General features: G+C 41.7%; 1 protein-coding gene across 2 annotated transcripts; it reads right to left on the bottom strand.

Moving 5' to 3' along the window:
- Positions 1-2,355: 2,355 nt before the first annotated feature.
- On the bottom strand, positions 2,356-24,494 carry LOC134871667 (microtubule-associated tumor suppressor candidate 2-like). Of its 2 annotated transcripts, none has more exons than XM_063894475.1 (14): positions 24,277-24,494; positions 20,969-21,220; positions 11,055-11,219; positions 8,387-8,485; positions 6,032-6,219; positions 5,830-5,955; positions 4,417-4,483; positions 3,856-4,070; positions 3,666-3,771; positions 3,502-3,575; positions 3,314-3,412; positions 3,102-3,221; positions 2,903-3,003; positions 2,356-2,805 (listed from the first exon to the last, which is right to left on the bottom strand). In XM_063894475.1, exons 1-14 carry the CDS (start codon positions 24,425-24,427, stop codon positions 2,382-2,384), a joined length of 2,187 nt encoding a protein of 728 aa, XP_063750545.1. In that variant the 5' UTR covers positions 24,428-24,494; the 3' UTR covers positions 2,356-2,381. The 2 variants fall into 2 exon arrangements, with proteins under 2 accessions (XP_063750545.1, XP_063750546.1); XM_063894476.1 differs by having other exon boundaries at positions 2,903-3,000.
- Positions 24,495-24,765: the final 271 nt, after the last annotated feature.

Raw genomic sequence — 24,765 nt, 5'->3', positions numbered from 1 at the left:
ATAAAATGCAGTCATTACATTTTTGACATTCAGCGCATAGTGAGACACAGATGTCCACAGGACACATTGAAGGGTCGTTACAATACCAGTTCTTTGTTTAGTTATCATCATTCAAAGGTGAAATATTAAATGAATTAGAAATCTGTGACTTTACCCTGTCATTTGTAAACAATAGTTTCCGTTGCATTCTTGCAGCTTTGCATTTGTTGCGTTTGACGTGACCTTTCGGAGGAGCCTTAAGAATCCTTCAATGACGTAGGTGAACAGCAATTCTAAAAACATTGGAAAACACACTGACTCTCTGACTGGTATGTTTTTTTTACAATTGATCGTTATGCAAAGACATTCTCAAAAATCATCAGTGTAGGTATAAAATAAGTGACAATCGAGATACATTTTCTCAAATCTTATGCTGTAGTTGACATTCTTTTGTTTAAGAGCGGTTAACCGTGTGTACGTGTCATACAAAAAAATCTTGAAGATCCATGAAAACATGTTCACTTTTTCCCGGCTCTCAAAAGTGCTGGTATAGCAATTTAAGATCCACAACGGCAACAGCTGGTAAGGTTACATTTATCCAACCTGTAACTTAAGCAAAAGAAGTGATAAACCCTAAACCATCCTCGTATTAGCAATGTTGCTATGACTGCCAACGCAGACTTACCCTGATCCCTACAAACTGGCCTTGTTTATTTACAGCGGCTCATTTTCATACGTGTTCTGAACAGCTTTGTTTGTTCCTGTGCGATTAAATCACTGAGATAACACTGTGTAATAATGCAGTTCTCAATGCAAAAGCCAGAAGAATAATTAGGACCCTGAGGGTAAGTGAGTTAGTAGATTACAGTACAGGAGGCAGCTATGACAAACTGTATGCTATAAAATAATTTGTTTAATATTCCAAAGGCTGGTTTCTCTATAGTACTTCATATAAGAGGAAAAGGATATTGAGTTTATAATGTTCTGTAGAGAAGATATACAAAAGAATTTCTAATCTAAATTTAGAAAGCAATTCCCTGAACAATATTTTCTTGCACACTGAAAAATATCAGTGTAGCCTGAACTTTATTCTCAAAAGATAAAGAGTCATTCAGATAAAGAAACCAGAAGAGGTTATGAAGAGGTTGAGAAAGGGCGACACTAATCTTTGCCACACTTGTCACAAAAAGGTAAACAGAGAGTCAACCTGTATTTTGTTTATCCTACATAGCTTATAGACTTATAATACATCATAAGACGAGTCCCGCCTACGTATGTGTGATAGCGGCAAGATAGTATATCTCCTTTTTCCTGGGGTACATCATATATTCCACTTGTGTCCCATAGGTGATATTTTCAGTTACAAACACCATTGGTTTCCTCCACAGCTCAAGCTTAATAAATAAACAGACCACAGCAACAAGAATTTTCACATTAAAACTGGAAGACCTTTAAAGTACATGCTTGCCTAAGCAAAACACATGTAACAAATAAATAAGATATAAACATCACATTTTAAACAACATTTAAAACAGCAATTCCTGTGTTTTTTCTCCCTTAGTTTTGAGCTCCCTGGTAGCTGTGTGTTTAAGTTGTAATTGTTGGTGCTGTTGAGCTACGGACAAAACAGACTGCACATTCCCGCTGAGGTAAATACAAAACGGCAGACGTAGTTTTTGCAAGTTGACCTGAGGGATCCCAAAAGAGAAGCTCATGTGACACGACGCTGTACGCAGATAAAATGGCTGGGGTTCCAGGTTTGGTCATCTATTAGTGTTGAACTACTATCAAGATGTCAAATACATCTTGAGGAGGCTGAAAATCATTGATTTACAGACCAATTCTTTATCTTATAGTCCTTTATGAAATAAAATCTTGGTCGTTCTCTGCTGGTGAATAGCAGGACTGAGTATAAGGCGCTTTGTTGGGGGAAAAAAATAGAATTTGGGAAACTAGTCCCAATGAGAGAGAGAGTATAGCTTATTTTATATTGAACAAGTTAGCATGTTTTATAACACACCAGATTATTGTGTTCTGGTGGCACGAGGGACTTTCTATCTGTACTGTTTGTGGGACGGTGCAGGGAGGTTTCACTACATCTGTGGCACTATCATTCAGTATGTACAGTCTGCGTTTCAAGACTTTGGATTTATACAAGCAGGCATTGGGGACAGAGAATTGACCTGTTTTCAATATTTATGTGTGTGTATAATGTTGTGTTTCACATGATGGACACCACCAGCTGTCGAGGCTTAAGAGTTTCTCTGGGCTTTGACAGTGAATGTCTGCCCAGTATGTCGCAAGACGACAAGAGACCACAGTTCTTTGTTTTTCCGCCAACATGTAGTTATATGCCATTCACATATACAAAACTTATGGAAATTGAAGACTGATATGAGAGCTTATCTCTGAAAAGAACTGACACAAGCTGCTGAGTTACAGCGATTGGGTGACACTCTGTGTGTGGGCGTGGCCGGGCCAGGGGAGTAATTCTGATTTGTCGCTGCCTTGTGAGTGGGTGTCCCCGGTCCAGGGGAGAGATTTCGATTGGCTCTGTGGGAGGGGGAGTAGTATTGAGCCTGCTGCTGACAGCCGTGGCAGTGGGTAGGTGAGTCGCATCCTGTGACAGGTGAGGAGGAAAAGAAAGGGGATGAGGGGACCGGGGAAGTGGAGAAGGAGTGGTGCAGTGGGGAGGAGGCAGGGGACATGAGGGGACTGGTCTGCAGACGCCACAGAAGCTCCTCGTTGTTCCGACTTAGCCTTTTTTTCTCAGTGCTCTCCTTCTCGACCGAATCGTGGAGGTTAGCGTTCTCCTCTGACAGTTGCCTGCACGGAAAAACATCACATTAACAAAAGCAGTAAACCCCATGAGCAATGACAATAAATAGAGACAGACCGGATGAAGATTCAGAATGTGTCTTACCGGGAAAGGCTTAGGTTATTGTCAATACGGGCCTTGAGATCTTCATTCTGCTGCTGCAGCACCTGCACCTTCTCTTCAAGGAACACGTTCTTTTGGGCCTGCTCAAAAGTAGAATACAACCACAGTGTAATCTTCATTCACCAGACACTCTATACCATAATGTGCGCAAGGGTGTGTTTGTTGAGTTTTCTGAGCCTACCACTTTCTCCAGGTCCGAGATCTTTTTCTCTTGCTGGTGGATCTGCTGGTTCTTCATTTCCACAACCTCCTTCAAGCTCTTTAGATCTTGCTCAATGTGCTGGTATGGAGCCAAAGCATCCTGTTAGAGACAAACAAAACACAAGATAAAGATTAACGGGGTTTAGAAGTAGTAGTGCCTTTGTATTTTCCTAATGCCTGTGGTGAACTCACAACTATCTGTTCGTCTGTACTCCTCCTCAAAGCTTCCTCAAAGCGTTTGGCTTTGTTCTTCAGACTCTCGTTTTGAAATGTGAGCGTATCCACTTGATCCTGAAAAAGCATCCAAACACAATAACAAACTCCGTCTAAAATACAGCAACAAAAAATAAAAATCCAGAAAATGTTTGATGGAAACAAACCTGTAGAGCAAGCCGGAGTTTCTCAAAATCCTCCTCTAGAAGCGTCTTCTGTTGCTCATGAGCTTTCCTTAAGTCTGCACAGATTCAGAATAGTAAAAGAGATTTGACATTTCAAGCAATGCTAGAGTCATTTACGTTATGTGAAATGGTCCCTAAAATCTCACCTCTCATGGTGCGGGCGTGCTCCTCGTGCAACGTTGCCATGGTGATGTTATGCATGTCTCTAAGCTCTTGAATGGCTGCCTGGTGGTTGACCGTTATTTCCTCCACCTCAAACACACAAACGCACTCACTGATCAGAGTTCACGTCAAGGATAAAACAAAAGTCTCCCATGATGCCTTTCATTCGCTCACCTGTTCTTGTTGCTGAATCCTCAGCTCCTCCATCTCCGAGCGATGCTCCTCCTTCAGGTGTTCTGCCTCGGCTGAGTGACACTTCCTGAGCCCCTCCTCCACGGCAACGAGCTCGGCCTCTTGCTGCAGCTGCAGCTCCTGCAGCTCTTGCTCAAACGCCACCTCCAGCGCCGTCTTCTCCCGATGGAGTCTCTCCCATCGCGCTGTGTTGGATGCTGTGTAGGAGACAGTGCAGAATGAAGACATGTAACGGTACACAACTGACTTTACAAACTAGGCTATACAAAGCAATTTCACTTTGACTTAAAATGTGGGATTTAACAAGATTAAATACAGAAGTCAACATGAAATGAACCTAATTTATTTTTTACTGAGGGTAGCCATATTAATTATACATCTCTTTAAAATAAACAAAGCAGAATTAAACAGGTCATCTTTCAAACTCTGTCAGACCAAATGGCCTGGTGAAAGCACAAGCCCTGGTTAGTGATATTGGTAACACCTGTGTGGTTATCAGATTTATTCTTTAATTTGTTTAGTTAAATGTTGGTTTTCACTCACCCATTTCCTCTCTGATATTTTGCATTTCCAAGGACAATTTTCTTTGATTTTCTTTTGTTGTTTTATTCTGAAAAATAGGATATACAACATGTTGACAAGTGGAGATGTGGATGCTGTTAGCACTCGCCCGCTTTGTTTTCTCTCTCCTCACTACACAGGTGTTCCTGATCTCAACTAATCACCAGTTTAAAAAGGAAGCCTGGAGGAGAAGGAACTGTCCATTGACATTGCAGTCATGTATCCTTAGTTTAATATTTAGCTCTTTAATTTAGTCATGCCTTTTTGTTTATTTATGCATATGCCCCTGGTGTGGCTAGCCCAGGCTTCCTCCATCTTTTTTTGGCCAGACAGACTTGTGTCATTAGAGCTAGTTTGAATTAAATGATGTTACAAAAACCATATTGTTGTAAACTCTCATCAGGTTTTGCATTTGAAATACCTGTTGCGGGTCACAACCTGGGACACAAATGTTGTTATAATGATGTGGCCATAACATCTTTATACAACCCGGACAAGCCCCAAAATATGTGGGGGACTACCAGAGCCTCAATACAAAAGGACATGACAAAATAAAGAGATGAATCCTAAACTAAGGCTAAATGACTACTGCAGTGTCAGGCAACAGAGAGACAGCTCCTTCTCCTCCAGCCTTCCTTTTATACCGGAGATCAGGAACACCTGAGCAGAGCAGATCAGTTGCAATTGTGCCGTGAGGAGAGAGAACAGAGAGTCGCTGATTAAAATCCACCATCTCATATCGCATATACTGCCTTCTGTCGTCTAAGACCATACGGTTGAGTCTGAGTAATACCAGCAGAGGGAGCTCAAACCTTCTCAATCAGACCCGTACTCCAACCAATCCTGCCTAATAATGAATCTGCATTGTGGGCTGGTGGTTGCAGCTCACAGACAATGACCATAAAAAAGGCAGACAGTCTGTGGGCTGTCTGGCAGCAGTATAACAGTTATCACACCTTAGAGGCGTAATCATTCCATTAGGCACATAAAGCGGGATGAAATCAGCTCAGTGACACACTGAACTCTGGAGGACCCTTCCCACAGTCACAATTACTCTTGTTGCTTGTGGACCATGCTAATCTCAACTGACCTCATGTTAAATACTGCATGTGTTCGTGTCCGTTTGAGCATGTGGGACCAGGCTTGAAGTAAAAGGAAAGGTTTAGGCACTGTTGTTTATCTGCATAGGTTAATGGAGTCACATTCAGACCATTTCCTCAGTAAGTAAGAGGTTAGATTGTAAGTGAAATAAACGTTATTATGGTGATTATGATGTGTACTTCCCACATCAGGCCTATAAATTATTTAATAAAAGATGTGGGTTTAAAATATTGCAGGTGCCATAGTGCCAATGATACAATGCATACACAGCATTCTATCATTAAAGATGGCTACCTTGAGGCAGTAATGCTGAGTGGTGATGATAAAGGCTTCCAGACCCAAGGAAGTCTTCCTCAGTTCTTCTCTCAGAGCTCCGAGCTGCCTCTCCTGCTGCTCACAGCGTCCCTGCAGCCTCTGAACCTAAACGACAAAGGATAAAGTAGAATGCAATGGTGCAAACGCCAAGCGGGGTTTCACATTTTTCTCAGTAACTCACCTCCTCCCTTTGCTCTTCTTTTTCTCTTTCCTCTGCTTGTCTTTCTCTCTCTTTCTGTTGAGCCTCCTCTTTCTCTCTCTGCAGGCTCTCCTGCTGTTCCTGCTGCTGCCTCAGGGGGGCCACACGGAGAGGGGACCCCGGGGGAGCTGACCCCCGCACTGCTGCAGCAGGTCGCTGCACAGACTGGACTGTGGGGAGGGAGAAACCAAACATAGAAAATTGAATTAAGTAAGAAATATATATAGCATACTTCGATTTTTGTATTCAAATCAAATATTAAATCTCCCATATGTTATGATTTAGTCATTATCTAATTCTAAAATCTAACCAGCACAGATCTAATAATTCAATTGAGGAGTATAAAATCAGAGGAGGTTTGACCTGACCTATTGCTAATGACTGTTCTCACATGATAAATGATAGTAGGTTAATTGAATCTTTTCTACAGAGCAAGCCTTTGGGGTAATTCCCAGTCTGCTGTTCCTCATGATGGACCACCTACTCTTACGACGAATGTGATCATTATCAAGCAATGATTGAGCTGCGGCATGTAATAATGTATAGACACTGCTCATTATATACATGGAATGGTGCTCTATTTGTATTGTGTTTGGATAAAAACATTAGCACATTTAAGTAAAGGCCATTAACGATGGAGGTAATTTAAAGGCTAGTCAAACACAAACACGTGAAAGCCATTTTCCTTTGGAGGGGGCCCAACCATTAAGCTGCAGTTGACATACAGGCGGGCCGATTAACCTCTGTGTGAGTCACCTTGTCATGTAGTGAGTGCACATACTATAGCCTGCGGAGCTACGTAGCTTTACCCGGGTAGAGGAAATTATTTCAAAATGTACCGTCTGTTTGCTCACACAGACCTACAAATGAGCCTGTGTGTGTGTGTGTGTGTGTGTGTGTGTGTGTGTGTGTGTGTGTGTGTGTGTGTGTGTGTGTGAGAGTGTCTGCACACCCACTATCAGAACCCCTGCAGCTCAGCATCACCTGCCTGAACCGTATCATTGAGGCCCATTGAAGCATGAGGCGCGGTCTCCATGACAACGCGAGGCTGTGCATGGGGTGCAGGGTCCCAGGTAATGAGTGAAAGATCCCTCAGAGGGAGGTGGGGGGATAATATGAGAGGAGCGCTATGGGCAACGGGTGAGTGGAGAGACAAAGAATTCAGTAGGAAAGGGGGGAGGTCCCTGAAGGTATGACTGTTTAAGTGAAAGATGATGAAAGTCAATTTAGAGAAAAGAAAAGAGCAAGTAAAATGTGTGAAAGTAAAACAGAACATTTCTCAGAAAAATGTAATAACTGAAAAGACGTATTGTCATAAATCCAGGCTTGCTATTTATAAATGTGTTAAACTAAAACTATAAGCAAGCGTTCCAATATTTCATCTTCATCAGTGTCTTTGCCTAAGAGGCACATTAGGATTTCCCATCTTTGAGAACGACTTCTAAAAGTCTTATGCAAATGATGTCTTCCTCTTTTACAGGCACACACGCACGCACACGCACACACACACACACACACACACACACACACACACACACACACACACACACACACACACACACACACACACACAGATAGACATCTGTAGCTTCTACCTGAAAGGTTAGGGAGAGTTGAGTGAATACTAAATGAGTTTATGTGACTGAGTGTGAAGGTAGCATGCAGATGATAACAGACAGTTTGATGAAGGAGTCTTAATGATGCGAGAAACACTGGGAAAAGGTGACGGCAGTCCCTGTGTGGAGGGGAGAATAGTGTGTGTGTGTGTGAGTATATATGCCTGTTCCTGCCAGGGTGTGGTTAAAGGGTTATTCATGTCAACACATTGTGCTCACACTGTCCAGATTAGCTTCAAGATAGAGCAGCTAACTTTCAATACCTTGTTCAATAACAAGAAAAATCACAGTGCTGAAAATCAGAAGGAAAGAAAATGGTTTTTATGTTTGTGTGGGAGGAAAAAAAGGTCCAGCAGAAGATGCAGCAAAGCAGACTGAACAGTAACAGCTAGAGAGAAAAGAGATAGGGAGAGCCTGAGGAGATGTGTGTCATCTCTACACGGAGAGATGGGGAGGCCCTCTACAATCCTGTAAGAGAGTGATTTCACCACTGCAGAGCCAAGAGGAATAAAGGTGCAGACGGATCAAAGTAAAGATATTTGAAATAGATGCAAGCTGCTTCTGAGTGTGAGTGGATAAGGAAGAGGTCTTGGATGTAAGGACAATTTCAGGAAAGGTTTCAGGAAGATGGACAGGTGGGCTGGAAGAAGAGGTTAATACGCTACAGAAAATGTATAGGCATTTTGTTTGACATGTATTCCTTCCGTGGATAAACACTCACCCGGGGACTGAGGTTTGGGAGGAACCACCGCCAGCCTCTTTGGGGAAGAGGGGAGAGAACGCGTGACCTCTGAACTCCGCTGAAACTCCTTTCTGCCAACTGTCAATCAAAGTCAGAATAGATTACGTAAATACAGCAGTGACTTGTTGAAACGCTACCTTTATATTTAACATTTTGTCAATCAAACTTCCACTGACAACCTCACAAAATGCACCAACCAGCCATCGTTCCCCGCCAACTCCTTGCTCTCTTTCTGTTACCCTCCTGCTTTTATCTCCAGCTATCTTCCCCCCTGCTGCGTGGTATAACTATGTCCCACGGGTCTCTGGGTCAAAGAGAAGATGAGCATACTGGGGAAGATGTGCCCATCACCTCCCTGCTTTCTGTGACATACACTTTGCAGGAAAGACAATAAGAAACTCTGTCGCAGAGGAGGCGCGGTGTGAGGGAGGAGAGAAAATACCTGTAATTGAAACAAAAAATTGTTGCCCAGGAGAGAGAAACAGATGATAGTGAATAAGGAAGCAGGTTTTAGAAGGTTAGCAGGGAATCTGTTGTGAAGCAGAGATGAGAGAAGGAGAGAGGCCTTGAAAGAAACTAATTAGACCTATAATGGGAGAGAAGCCTCTGATCCTGGACAAATCCCCCAAATAACCCTTGAGAGATATGTGAGGCCTGCACAATTGTGTTTCTGTGTGAGTGTCTTTACTGTGCATGTGTTGCTATGGTCTTGCAAATGTGGCTCTGAGTGTGACTCATCACTGCATACTCAACCCCAAACTAAAAGACACACACACTGCTATGCCACCATACTGCTACTAAAACACAGCAAGTCTACTTGAATTGGTAGTGTACTTAAAAGAAGCACCTTGTGAGTTTTTATTTCTAAGTGAATACAAAGACTTGAATCAGGGGCAAACAAAACATAAATGAACGAGACTTCCAGCAAGTCTAAAAATTAATTTGGCTACAGTAACCAATTGTGAATAAACAATATTTATCTATCTATTTGTAACAATTATCTAAGCAGCACTGATGTAAACTGAAAAACATCATTTGTTAAGTGTTGATTATTAAAACAAGACTTATAGAACAAGCATGGCACTATAATTCCCCCTTCTCCCAATCCTGTTGTTTCCCCCCAATATCTGGATAAACATGTCCCGTTTGTTCTTAATTTATTATGCCCTTTGCAAACAAAGAACAAACAGTAACAGATTCTTTGTTTTGTCTCGGGGGTTCAACAGGACAGAAGTTTCTGATAGACGTGTGTGCACTTGTATAACAAACTGTGTGAGGTTGTGCTGTATTGAGGTAGACAGACACAAATGGAATACAAAGGAAAGATAACAGTAGTGTCTGTGCACCACTTGCAGGTTGACAGGGACTCCTCAAGTTATTCTCCATCAATAATTTACAGTCCGTTTAAAGTCAGCTCGGGCATACAGATACACAAGGTGAGAGAAATGTTCTCACAGACGCTACACTGTGTGCATACATGGCACACAGACCTGGCTGGTGGGAAACACGACGAGAACGTCACAAGAATGATCTTGACACTGTTCTGCTGTCTAGAATCCATTTTGAGCTTGTAAGTTCTGTTTATTTTCGATGTATTCAGCTCACACCGCAGCATAAAGTGTTCTGTGTCTTTTACTAAATCAGCTGCTATACAATAAGAGACATGAGATAACCGTGGAAGAGAGAACTGTGATACTACGGGTCCTCTGGTGTTCATTTCCACGTGTGAAGAATATATGTGTGTGAAAAGCAGCACTGCCTGTGTCGCCATCGTCTACCAGGACAGTTGTGACCCGACAAGATCCTAAAAATGTATTAGCACTAAAATGACTGACAGTGGGTATAATCTGGTTAAAGTGTTAAATGGTGTTTGTGTTTTAAGGTACTTCTTTACACATTTGATGAAGAGGAGCAAACTCGAATAAATGGACTAAATGCTAAGTCAATTCCCGCCTTGCATGTATCTAATGCAGTGCAACAGATTCTGAGAGTGAGTGAAGTCAAGTGTTTAAATGTTAAGTAAATGCCTTCTAGCATTTCCCAAAATTACTTTCAACACCACCAAAGCAGGGCTTGTGCTCAGTTAGGTACTACAATGTCTGAAGTCAGATGAGAGTGGAAAAATAAAAGTTGTAGAGTAAATACGCAGGGAGAACACTGAATGCTTCCTGGATCTCTCACTGTTCAAATATTTAACATTTGTATTTTTACTACAGCTAAGCAGGTTTTCTTTGTTTTCCAAGTACCAACAATAAAACCTGCTGTTTACTTTTGACTTTTTTTGAGAATATAATATATTATAAATGAATATTCCTCTGCGTCTGAATGCCAGCACATGCATAACACATCATGTATGGTTTGCTGGATATTAAACAGTTTACCACATATGTGAAAACAGCATGTGACAAAAGGACACAATCTGTTGCTGGTGGAAAACACTCTCTCTCTCTCTCAGATTGTATTTACATAAAAGGATGAGTTCCCTGCAAGTCCCCTGTAGGATCTCATTTCATTGTTCCTGCATGAACTAAAAAAATCATTTGGTATTAATTTAGTCCATCTTAAAACTATGCTGACAAAATCCAATAGTGTAGACAATGTCTAACCCCGCTGTGGGACGAATAAAGGACCTCTGATTCTGACTGACCTCCAGGGGAGCTTCTTGGCGGAGCTGGCAGGAAGCGTCGGGGCAGGGCTGGGGTGGAGGGTGGCTGGAGGCTCTGGCTGCGACATGGGGCCCCTCTCTGGTGATCTGTGGACGGAGGGCTGGTGGTCACTCTGTGGAGGGGAGGCTCTTCGCTCACACTTAGACCTGGAATACACAGAATAATAGCGTTTGTACCCTCTGTAATTTAGAGTATATCTTCAGAGCTCAATTGTCCCTTGCTCATTTTTATAAGCCCATGTTTTTTGTGCAGTCTCATAGGGCGGTGTGATGTCTGAATTTAGGTTCACTGGACTGATAAATGGTTTGTAACCTCTTGGTCTCGCTGCTGCTGCTCTCAATCTTCCTTTTGTTAACCTCAAGCAGTGTACTTACCCTGCACACAAACACACATGTTTACCCAAACGATGCTTCTACATGTGCACACACAAACAAGGAAGTATGCAATGCACACTCACACACAGGCACACTGCTCATCGCTCATCTATAATCTATTTAATGACTAGCAGATAGTTTACACAATTGCGAGCACACACTCTCACACACTGCGTATATCCTGCTCATCTCCCCGATCAATAGGGACACAACAGATTGCCTGCACTTCTCCACCTCTGTTGTGTGACAGCAGGGGATGAACAATTTATTGTAAAGCTGTTTGTAAGAAGCCGTGAGATGGTGATCAAGCCATGTAGCACAACCTCTCTGCTTTCCCAGATATCAGTACACTTGAGAAAAAGGAATGGCATCGTGAAAATGTAGATATCAACGGTCTCTCTTGGCCTGCATTGTCTTAAGCCCATGAGGCGCTCAGGATTAGAAGAGGAGCTGCGCAGCGGGAAGCGCATTCAGAGCAGGTTTGCCTTTGGTGTAGATTTCTTGCGTGACCAGATCTACCTTTCATATACAAAGAGCAGACACACTAAACACACATTTATAACCACACTATTTCATTCGCTGCATTGTACCAATATTGCTGTAAATAGAGAGTGGGAAGTTGGTTTGACATTGACTCATTAGGTTGCTTTCGAAGAGTCTGTGCAGCTGCTGCAGAACTGAGAAATCCTGTGCCACATTTCTGCTGCATGGCACACTTCTACTCAACTAAACTCTTTCTATTTTTGGTTTTAGATTAGTAGAATTTCCAAACAAGCTAAGAAAAGACTAGAAGGTGGAATAAAAACACCCTTTCTTTAAGAATGCACATACTCAGTGCTGATTAACACAGAAAGCAGTTAACTTCTCCTTGAAAAATGATAAGTAAGAGGAATGCTTCACACTGTATAATGTTGCCCAGCAAGTAGCAGCGGACATGGAGAGCCAGGTATTGAACCACCGAGCATGCAAACAGTGGAGAGTGCACTCCATCTCCTGAGCCACAGGAGGGTTTTGATGTGCCTGAAGCAACTGATGATTAAAATGATATGTTGGTGCGAAGTGATAGCCAAAATATTTCAGAATGCATAATATTTGGAGCTAAAGTATAACAGCTGATAGGGTTGAAAATACTGTAGCAGCAACGTAGCAGAGCACTGAGCCCAACCACGCTGCAATGACAACAAGACATTGATTGTGACATGTGAAACATTTGTGTTGTAAGCCATTGAGCTGTTAAGCAGTCCCGAGTATTTCTAACACAAAAAGGTATACTATACTGTACGGGTTACTCATTTGGATTACAATATTTTCCTATGTATCATGGAAAACATGTGCCTCATCCCGTTTGTTTTTTTTCAAATCATACATTTTATGGCGATACTTGTAAAATGAAATATTCTAGAAATGTGCAAAAAACAATGTTATACTTATCTGCAATTTAACCTGTGTAAAAGAAAGTGTCTCTTGTGCATTTAGGGGATGCACAAGGAGTGTGTGTCACATTGTGGCCTCACCCGTATGCCTGTTACATTCCCAGAAGCTTCATTAGTCAACCCAGAGCTCCGCCTGGCTTTGATTAGTGAGGATGCTTTCAGTATTCCCTCCACATGAACCAGTCAAGGGCACGGGCAGTGTGTCCAGGGCAGATCTTGGACAGAGTACGGCACTGCTGTTACTGAGCTCCTCAATTACTGCTGTCAACATCAACACTGCCATTGGTTGGAGTGGTAAATGGGTAAAAAACCTCAAATGCTCTGAATGGTTCCTCGTCTCTTGAGTTGACACGAATCAATTCGCTGGTTGATATGAGCTGAGATGCGCTCATTAGTCATAGGTCAAGTATGTACCAAACAAATTCCCAGAGCAGCGAGAGGAAGAGTAAATGATGGCGTTGGGAAGTCAGACAGGAATGCTATGAATGATAAATAGAAGAGTGCCATTCAGGGGCTTAGACAAAGAGAGAAAAGGGGATGTATTTCATTAACGGTAAAAGCTAGCTGATATGCATCACTGATTGGCAAAATGCCAGCCGATAATGGATAACCGAGCAGGAGGAGCAGGATAGGGGAAGGATAGAGGGAAGGAAGAGGCTGGCTGCTTGGAATCAGGGTGAAGCAAACAAAAGAATATAACAAAGAGGAGCCTGTGGCAGACAAAGTGCATTATAAAGTTGGATTGAAAAACACAGACGATATTAAAAAGGGACCGTGAGCTAGGAAAGTCAGCTGAGGACAAAGACAGCAGGTATTTTCAGCTCATTGGGAGGCCATATTGAAACAGATGCACCTCACAGCAAAACTAATGCAGGTAGACTCATGTATCTGGGTCCTGTCCAGCGACTGGAGAGCAAAAAATATATGTGTATGTGCATCCTTAGAGTTTCACTTTAAAATGGCAATGCATTTAAACATCCCTTACATGAGTACCAGTTATAATTTGGTTTTAAAACATAGCAAAATAAAGGCCTTTGACTTTCGTTTCATTGTGCTGTAGCACAGACCACTCTGCTTAGTCAGCAAGTTCCCATTCTGCAGACGAAACACTTCTGCTGTCCTACAGGAATTGATCATGGTGTAATTCATCCAGGTGGCAAACACGCAAGCATGACCAGTGCACAGACATCAGTGCTGATATGTCAAGGAAATACTGTACCTCTTATTTCTCAGAAACTAGAAACCCCTGGGAAATAATGGCGTACTTTATATTGCACTGCCTGCTTATACAAATCTAGCAGCGTCTGGTACAAATGGACTTATTGGGATATTTCATGTTAGGTATTATTTTAACATTGAAGGTGTATTTTATGATACAACAACTAGACTAAAAACGGATATAATCTGATCCCAAAGAGAGACATTTCTTATTGTTTTGAAGCAACATGGAGGCTTTTTAAAATGATTATATCATTTAGGTTGATTTTGAGGTGCCTGAGTGCCTGTTTAATTAGATGTCAGCTCCATTCAGCGCTGTTCGATACAGGACACATTGTGTGTAATTAAGCTTGAAGTTTGCCTTCATCACATCCTACAATTTGTCCTGCTTATTAATCGTTGCTTCCTGTCATTCTTTTAAAGCTGCTTTAACTGTCTACCTGTCACTCTTCATCCATCAATCATAATGTGCAGTAACTTATTCCCTAATAATCCTGTATTTTTTATATTTTGAAAGGCTCATAAACATTTATATACTCATCATCTACATTTCGGGTTTGTTGCTGTCATGACTCATGAGAGGAATATGGAAATGTACTGTTGTGTGTGTAAGCCAAGGTTAAAGCTGTAAAGCGAAAAAAAATAATGGCCTGTGACATATATTAGATAACACTGGAGCTCACAGCAACATCCAAAGGGCTCCTGTCCTCTGCCAGGACCCAGATGTCTGGAGATTAAAGGGTCAGTCCAACCAAAAGGGACACATAGAGTATTTCTCCTCTTATGGTCAATAAGAGAGAGATGTTTCTCTGTGGTTGTCCAGCAAACTCATCAAGTGGCATTGTAAGTATGATAGATCACAGACTTTTCCCCTTTAACATTTTATTTTAGGACTCAATGTATAATCTCAAAAGCTTGGAGATTAAGAAGATCCAATATTGCTTCCTAAAATCTGATGGGCACAATAATAGCAACTTAAACAAGAAAAGGCTTAGAGCAAGTAAAAAAGCCACAAAAGGATAAAGCCAGATCAGGAAAGAATGGAGGATTTATGGGTGAGAGTGACCTTCTTTTAACTGGGTTGAAACCCCGATGAGAGCCACAACTACCACTCCTGCTGAAGTGGTATTATAAAAGCCACTGGGGGCCAGTTTTACATACAGCAGGCTACATAAAAGCCATGTTCACACAAACATGACCCTAGCAAGTTATATGAAAGTTATTGTAGGAGTCAAGAGGAGGTTGAGATTGTAGGTTGTGATCCAGTTTGATGAGCTGCTTGAAATCGATAATTTAAGTAATGTGAAAATCACAACAATAGGCTTTTGTTTACAGTAAAATGCAGAATCAGGATTATATACATGTTAATCAGATTTTTAAGATCCTGTATTCACATTCAAACTCATAGTTTTAGTAGTTTATCAAGTTTCAAATCATGAAACTGAAAACTGAAAATAAAATCAATCAGTGAAAGAGTCAGGGGACCAGTGTGAAATACTTTACCAAACAAGATTGAGCGCACACACTTGAGTTAACATGACCAGTACAAGGAAATCATTTTAGAACATAAGGGGGACATGTAAAAAATATAAGGGCCCCCTGTCTTGTTAAAATTAGTAGACGATCCTCTCAGGATGCACCTCTAATCTAAGGCGGTTGGAGCAGGAGAATTCCACTCGATCATTCCCAATGTTTGAGCCGGCCTGGGACATCAGTTAAGCTGATAAACATTGATTAACACGGGGATAGATAACATTTTGGTAAGTTATCAGTTAATGAACAGGCCCATTGAGCCCTTCCTCAGTGTCACAGCGCTGCTGCTTCAATAAGCCTCTGCCATGTTAGTTTTCCTCTGCTCTGCTGCAGAATGGCAGCCATATCTAATTGGCCAATCTAATTTGCTGCTCTACTAGTGTGTGTGTGTGTGTGTGTGTGTGTGTGTGTGTGTGTGTGTGTGTTTGTGTTGTGTTTGTGTGTGCGTGCGTGTGTGTTTGTGTTGTGTTGTGTTTGTGTGTGCGTGCGTGCGTGCGTGTACGTACACATTTTTAAATATCTGTGTGTGCGCATGGACCATAGAAACCATCTGCTCACAGTGAGCTAGCATGAGTCACAGACCAGATCCAAGCCATAGCATCCTGGGTATGCCATCCACTCTCCTCCACGAGCCAATCCCTGCATGAATCTCTCTTTTCCGCTCTTTTCTCTTATCCATTCTCCCTTCCTCGCTCCCCTCTGCTCATTTGGAATTTCCGCATCTCCCTTTAGCTCTTCTGCTACCGTCTGCTTGCTTTTCCTTTCCGTTCATTTGATTTCCACCCAGAGAGAAGACAGACAGAGGTGATGATGCTCTAATAATAAAGTTTGATTTGCCGATTGACTTTCCATCATAGAGTCAGCGTGGCTCAAAGGCACAGGCTTCCTCAGCCTCTCCTGCTGGATTCTCCTCCCAGCTATGTAATGGAGTGTGTCAATCACAGTGGAATTAACAACGTATCCCCCATAGGTTTTCTACAAGCATGGATGCTCTCTCTCTCTAATGCAACTGCACACATCCCCAAAACACCATAGGGGATGTCAGCAACTGGGCTAAAGGGAGGATTGGGTTAATGGCTAATCAATGTCAAAAATAGTAACCTATAGCCCCCCCAGATGCTAGACAAACACACACATAATTGGATGCATACTCATATGCAAACAAGCGATAAGAATCAATCAAGGCCAGAGCAGTTTAGCACAATGTCACCTTGGTTAAATTGGTGTGAAGATCGTGTAATTTTCCATGCCTTTTTTCATGATTTCCCTCTCAAAATAATAACAGTTTACCGAAAAACAAACAATATTAACATTATTTCTTAATAAAAATAGCTTATCAAAAACACATCTTTTAATTCAATAGATACGTTTCTTATCTCTTCACAAATAGACCAAATTAAATTCCTATTTGATGATAATTTGGAATCTGTTTCTGATTGAGTTGGTATAGCACATGGTAGAAAGCCAGATGGTTAGTATGGTTTGCTTGGATTTATTTTGTAGTGTTTTAAGCATTGGAAATCAATAACTACTTTTTACCTCAGAAATAGTCCCTATAAACAATATAGTGTTCAGTAGATTATTCAAACTATCCAGGACAAGACATAAACTGATGAATATTTTTTTTAATTTATTTTTTTTAATGTAATTTGTTGAGTTCACAAATGATATTACATTAAAAGGAAGAAAATGGGTGAGTAACTGGGTGACCCAACCCTTTATCATCGTGAATCCAAACTAAAGTATGTGCAAATTATAGAAGATCCTCACGATCCAAGTAGTTTTCCTCTCCACTCTGTCCTCACATCTGCACGATAACCGTTGATCAGAGCGGGTTGACAAGCTACGACAGTGGGGTGTTTTAAACTCAAGGGATCTTTCCTCTTACCCACTTTACTAGAGGCAGGAAATCCTTTTTCTCCCCATCCCTTTATTCCTTAATGAATCCCCCTATCATCCAGAGCCCTAATGGAGTCTGTTTTGCTTGCTGATCAATGGGGAAAACGAGCAACTGCGCCTGCTTCTTCTCTCTGATACAGAGGGATGTACTGGTTGGCTGCGGCTCCCTCAACACCCTTGATGGAAGCATGTGTGTGAATGCATATGTCAATCCGTCTGTCCTTTGATCTGAGTTGGAGCGCAGTGAGAGGGGTGCAAAGATCCCAAAGTGGTAGAGGAAAGCCACGGTAACACAAATTATCCCCACGTGCACACTTCACATACTTCCGAACACCTGCATGCAGAAAGAAAATGCAGAATTAACAGAAACAGAGCCATTAGAAACTAGGAACTGAACCTTGGTAACACTTTCATTTAAGTTATCCATCCCCATTTTGATTTCACCATCTTGCTTCCAGTCAAAACATCACTCTACAAATGGGTTTGTGCAGTCACTTAGAAACATGCCCTAATAATAATTAACAAAGCACCTTGGGCTTTAAAATGATTTCAAAAGGCAATCATTTTGGGGTAAAGTTGATTATATCCCAAATTCCAATCAGGGAATAGCTTCACTTTAAACTAAAAGTCACTCCTGCTTTAACAGATTGTTATACATTCCCCCAGGACACAAAAAGAAAACTAATCAAACCCTCATTTCATCACCATGACAAACCCAAAAAACGAGGGTTGAGGCTGAAATGTTTGATATCTGCCACATTTTATAATTATTTTTACCTTCTTAAAGAACACTTTTTAAAATGTTTTAAATTTCCCAAAAGTGAGACGAGAAGACCCCAGACAACCCGATGGTTAAAGCTCAACAAATGCTCACACAACTGAGAGAGGCGGAGCAGGATCCACAGACCCAGTTCAGCTCGGTGGGTTCAAAAAGAGCGTACACATCAATCGCCTTACGGCAAAAGGTCACAAGCACCACACACAGTGAGTCAAAAGTGAAGGTAAATGTTCCAGCTCTGCCCTCCTGCCTCTCGCACCTTCTCAAACACACACACACACACACATGTAGAAATTTAAACATCAAAGGCCCTTAATCTTTCGCCTCTCATGTCTATCCTCCTCAATTCCACTCTGGTCTCATGCTCCGAGCAGCAGCAGTCTGACAGCAGGAAGTGGAACATTGTACTGCAGGCACTACTTTTAAAGTTGCTAGTCTTTTACTTGCCGCTGTGCTCTGAAGCTGTGTGTGTTGACGGATGGAATAAAGTGGTCAAAACGCATATAGAGTTTTCAACTTTTTAAGTGTTACTGAAGTAAGTCTGCACATTAATATCGGCGGCTGCGACAATATAACATATATAGTAAGCATGATAGTTTCAGGTCTGTGCTATTATGTGTATATTTATATTTAGGGTTTAGTGAATACATTTGTTGCCTTAAAATGAGTCATACTTAGATTGATATACAATGCTTTTTCGATCTTTGGCCCAAATGGTACAGCAGAATCTCATTGAGTTGTCATAATCTCCAACAAAGCGAACCATAAATGATAAAAACGAAACATGTAGCTGCAAGTGTGAGGTGGTGGCATACATTACAAGCACGCAAGTGGAAACTGTTTTTCAGCTCATTAACTTCGGTTTCACACTGTTTTCTCCTCGACATTTCACTGCACAGATTCACTTAAGATGCCACAGGGATGTTCAACTTTGAGCAATTGATCGCAACAGTGGCAAAACTTTTAATGCTTATTTAAATGCAGTCGGAGATAAGGGTTTGACATTTATGAGGAGCTTTAAAATTCAAGAAACGGAAACAGAAGAAAATATTATTAATAAACCTGCAATGGATGAATATTCTCTATCTTAAAAATAGTTTGATTGACAAACGAGTAAGCATGTTCATCACAATTTCCCAAAGCTCTAGTTCACGTTTTAATATGGCTTGTTTATATACGAGAAATTGGGAACTAACTAAAGAATGACTCAAACTATCCAAATAGTTTCAAATCAAATTCTGCAGACGAATATATCCAGTAATCATTTTAGATTTATTCTATTCTATCAATGCAATTAGAGCACCACTCATTGATTGGTGCCTTTTGCTACAATCGTTCTAACCAAACATGCAGAATCTATCCAAAAAATAATTATAACATGAATAGACCTAGCTGTATGAATCAGATATGTCACGCTTTTCAAAAATGAAAATCTCCGCAATTATTCCACTTTTTTCAATTCAATCTGCTGTGGGAACCTGAGGGAGTTCTCTATTTCCCTGTTCCACACTCCACGGTAGCTGATAATTTGCCTCCCCCGCATTACCGCACAGTGTTGTGTTCATTTCAAACCACTGTGAGAGAGAAAAGAGATGAAAAAAGTATAAGTACAAAAGGGGGGACTGAGGGAAAGGAGTGATGACATAACAGGGGGCTTGACGTGCGTGAGAATGGAGGGTGCTTACGTCAACTGTAACTGGGAGAAGAAGAGCAAGCATTCCCTATGTAGGTCACATTAAAAACACATGCAGCTACCACAAATTCAGCCAACTAACCAACCAGCCTCCCAAGCAGCATTGAAATCACAACTGTTAGTACACCACAAGCTGTTTAAAAAGAACTCTGAAATGTAAAACTATCCACACTATGGTGTTATATATCTGATAATCCTGACTCCATCTGAAGCACAGGCCCAGCTAAAAGGCCTGATGAATTACTGATGAGTCTGGGGAGATGACATCATTTGCTCTGTTATTTTTACGTACAGTAAAGACAAACAAATTGTTTTAAGATGTCAATGGGGGATGCTTCGTACTCGTCTTCTATCAGTTTGGTTCTGAATTCAGATTGTATTTTCTGCTTTTTGCAAAGTGCCATTCATGCTTACTTCTGACTGTGAAATCCTACCAACTTCCCACCATGGGATCACCTTTTACTCATGAATCCTAAGACATATTGTACATAAAATGAAGCCATTAGTAAAACAACAATACTCTACAGTCGTCTTAATGATGATGACTTTAATTAACTAATATCGGTGCCCCATTAGGGTTAATCATGTATTACACAGGCACAAACAATAATGATTGCATGGAAGCTTTGTCTAATCAATGTACCCAGCTATTTAATTACATATACTGGCAATGTGTGTTGCTAGAACGATCCTTATATTGTGTCCTGATGTGTTACAGCTCTGCAAACCTGCCGCTCTACAGTTGTTATTGACCTGGAGCTTAACTGTAAGAGGGTGGAGCACAGGAAGAGAACACAAACTGTAACATAATGAACGTGGGAGGGGGCTGTTTATGCAAACTTTATTCATGAGGGGAATACATAGAAAATGGCAATGAAGGAAGTATGCTGATGCTAACTCGTGATGTACTGATAGCAGCACAATATGTAACCACTGTCTTCAACAGATTTGTACAGAGAGAACTCACGGTGAGCCGTCCTGCAGGAGTCACTCTGTGTGCTTTCAGCAGAGTGGGCGGAGGAGGCGGACGACACGCTGGAGCTCCTGACAAAGCCGAAGGCTGCCAGGCGGCCCGCAGGGAGACGGCTGGAGCTGAAGCCTGGGGGGCGCAGGCCTGACTGGCTCACTTTGGGCATCAGAGATCTAGAGGCCACGGCTTGTGGCTGGGCTGCTGCTGACACTGGAGCAGGAGGAGGAGCATGATGGGTGAAAACCTCATCTGTTAGAAAAGAAGAAAAACAAGTTTTCGATATCCATGATTTGAAAACATTTCAAAAAAGTGTGCAAAAAACATCCCATCACTCCCTGGGTTTCAACTTTTCTCAACTGCTCATGTTGTTGTAGCTGTAGCATATGGTGCTGAACGGACAGCTCCATAAGAAACGCGACACTAAATAATGTGCGTGCGTGTGCGTGTGTGTGTGCTGAGACTGTGTACTCATTTATTCAATAACACTCACATACCAACAAAATACAGGAGATTCAAAATAGCTACGCTGTTTCTATCCCCAGTGATTAATTCATCATCCTGTGTTGACTAAGCTCTCAGCGGGCGGCAGGAAGTTTTCAGTGTTATGACTCCAACTGCTACAGCAAGCAAATATAATAGCTAGATACACAACAACCTGCTAACAGCTGCTTTTGGCTTCAGCCTGCTCCAGACTTGGCTGACAGCCAGCACTTTCTCTAATGCAAACACTGGTATGTTGTATAGTGTGACACCGACAATTTAGGACACAGATGATATATTGTTCCATTCCATACGTTATATTAGCACCTGTTTCATTTTCATTACATAATCAGTAATCCTCATTAGTATAAGGTATTACAGTGGTTCTAACGGCATGAAACCATAGCTTTAGACTTCAGACCCAAAAAAATGAAAGTTGATTAAAAGAGAGATGATGAAGGTAGAAATCGACCTTCAAAGTCAGAGAAAGAAAAGACAGGGAAGCCCAGAGAGAAAGGCAGGATGAAAAAGTAATCATAGCTCCATAATGGGAGCTATTGTCAGGGAGCAATGGGGAGAAATCCTCCCTCTTGGTAATCTATGGTTTCCAACTGAAAAACAGATGAAATGTGCAGGCATGAACAACCGAGGCTGCACACGTTTAGACAGTGAGCAGTGAGCAAATCCTCAGGCCTTGGATAGAAGCCCCATATTTGCTACCCCAGCCTGTGGATAAGGTTTAGATTTGGGGTGGAAGAGAACCATTATCCCCTGCTGGCTGCAGAGATAAGGTAGGCCGCCCTCCTTTCCTCAACTATTTGGCACAGCTGTGTGCTCCAGTTTGGCTACAGGGTACCCACCACATCAATACCAAAAGGAAGCAAATCTGAGAGAGAGAATACAAGCTGTGTTGGTGGAGAAACACAAAGTGGGACAATAAGAAGAAGAAAAGCCTCCAGTGTAACTCCCCTCCAGCATCATCAGTTCCGCTGTTCCCACTTATCACCTCATTCCCCCTTCCTCAATATCTGCCTGTGTGCCACGCGTACCGTTTATTAGATTGGAGCTCGCTCCTCTTGAGTGAGAAGGTCAGGATCATTAAAGATAAATGTCCTCATTTCCCTCTCGCCTCCTAACACTCCCTCTGCCAGGCGAGGGAGGGAAGTGAGCCTGACAAACATCTTCAGCCAAGAAATCACAGACCTAAGATCCTGCTAAATGAAGATACACATTGTACAATATAAGGAGAATAGACATTAGATGGAATTATCGATATGACTTCTACATTTTGGCGGTCTCCCCCTTAGCCGTTCTCTTCGGGTCCTTTTTGATTCAAAGAATTGCACCTGCAAAATACACTCTGCCAAAGAGACTCTAAAAAAAAGTACAGAAATAGTGAAAATTCTAATTTCCATGATAAATCATAAAACCCTTCTGAACACCCGGGCTTGCAGTTTTCTCCCTTCATCCATTCCAGATATGAAATAAAACCCACTGAATTTTCCCCCTATGTCTGAAACACACACTACCACCCCTGAGAAATGAAAACATCTTCATGCATAGGCCTAGAGAAAAGCATCCTAACTTGAGATGATAATAAAAATTGGTTTCACAAAAAGTCAATGGGACAGACAGCTGGGATACGCACTTTAATGACCAACTGATTTGAATGACATCACAATGTAACCTGCATGGATTTCCTCCACAAAGCGTTACATTGTGTGTTATTAAATGTGATAGCTGAGCGCCTTGCAATCTCTGTAGAACTACTCGAACAAAGCCTGAGCTGCTGAGAAGATGGGAGGACGCGAGCCTCGATGTGCAGAAGTTACAGCCCATCAAAAAAATATTGTCCTGTAAGTGGATGATCCTCATTATCATAACAACTTTAAAACCTACATGGTAATTATGTGAGTAGTTTGAGTACTGCCATACGCAGTATAATTACTATAATATATGTACGCAAGATGGAGAGATTTCCTTTGACTTAAATCTGAGAAGTTGTAATTAACAGTGATAAAGGAAACAAAGGAAAGCGTTTAATGGCACATTGTTAACGGTTACTCAGAGTTATCCATACATGAATGAAATAAACAATAATAAAATCAACAGAAAACCCCCCATAACAACCTTATGAACACAAGTCCAGATACATGCAGCACATATGTGAGCTGGTGTTTATCCATTCAGTGTGTGTTGGGCAGGGAACAGCAGAGATGAGGCATGATTCCTGCTTCCTGACGTTCCTTAAACGTTAATTGCATTTCACTTCAAAGCTGGTAATCTCCAGAGGGCCAAGCAGCACTGAGACAACATACATATGTATTAATGGGGATTATGATGAGGAAGCCTGGAACATCATTACACTATGCTAAACATTTCTGTGTGTAGTTTTGGGTTATTTGTGTGAGTGTACGTATGCACATGCATGTTTCCGTGTATGTACCATGTTTCTCAGGGGCTGAGCTGTGATGTAAATATGACTTCATCTGACTTAGAAATGTGCTGTGTATGGAAAGAAAAAGTGAGCAAGCTTTTACTTATTCATTTTGTTTTGTAGGTGGAAGCCTTCTGGAGCAGAAAAAGCCCTACTTTTACCCTCCAATCAGATCAGCCCAAAGGTAATCTCAGAAAATGCATATTAATGAGCTGCCTTCATCTCAGGCCAACATGTTTCAATGTGGAGAAGAAAGATAGGTAGCTCTCTAGTGTGTCAAATTTTGGGTTGCTGAAATAAGATCTGAAATAAGCACCAAAGAGGCCGTCTGATATTCTGTGAGGAAATGTCTATTCACCCTAAAGCATCATGTGTGGAGATCTCTTACCTGTGTTATCTTGGATTTTCTGAGTGCTTGCTGGGTTGACAGGTTGGACTGGCTGGCTGAAAACCAGTGTTGACCTCTGACCTTGAACGGGTCCTCTGCCCTTGGCTGAGCCCGTGGTTGTCCTGGTGACAGCTCCCAGCCCGAGACGCATCCCCCGACCCGTGCGCAGGAGGCTGCCGTTCCCTCCGGCCTGAGCAGCCGTGCGTGACTGAAGCGCGTCCTCACCAGAACTCGCTTTAAAACTGGCAGAGCGTGCCACCTGGAGTTCAAAGTAATGACATTAAATGTTAAAATGTTATTAGTACACTTGGCCAGGAACTGAAATATAAATGTGTCAGGCTGAGGTTCAAAGTGGATACAAGCGATTGTTTGGTATTGTCGTAAAAACACCTTCAGGCTTTCATCAGTTTAAATAGTCTGTGCCATAAAAACAGGGGTTCCTGCTTACATTTTCTTACATCCCTATGTGTTTACCAGCCAAGTCTAGCT

This window comes from Eleginops maclovinus, chromosome 11, assembly GCF_036324505.1.
Source record: "Eleginops maclovinus isolate JMC-PN-2008 ecotype Puerto Natales chromosome 11, JC_Emac_rtc_rv5, whole genome shotgun sequence".
In the NCBI taxonomy this organism is placed as follows: Eukaryota; Metazoa; Chordata; class Actinopteri; order Perciformes; family Eleginopidae; genus Eleginops; species Eleginops maclovinus.
This window is presented reverse-complemented; position numbering and strand designations above follow the sequence as displayed.

Bases quoted from the DNA above. Each gene is read 5' to 3' on its own strand.
- LOC134871667 (XM_063894475.1), bottom strand. From the start codon at position 24,427: ATGCGTCTCGGGCTGGGAGCTGTCACCAGGACAACCACGGGCTCAGCC. The intron at 5,956-6,031 runs GTGAGTTACTGA...TTTGTCGTTTAG, and splicing joins AAGAAGAGCAAAGGGAGGAG to GTTCAGAGGCTGCAGGGACG. The intron at 3,222-3,313 runs GTGAGTTCACCA...TGTCTCTAACAG, and splicing joins GTACAGACGAACAGATAGTT to GATGCTTTGGCTCCATACCA.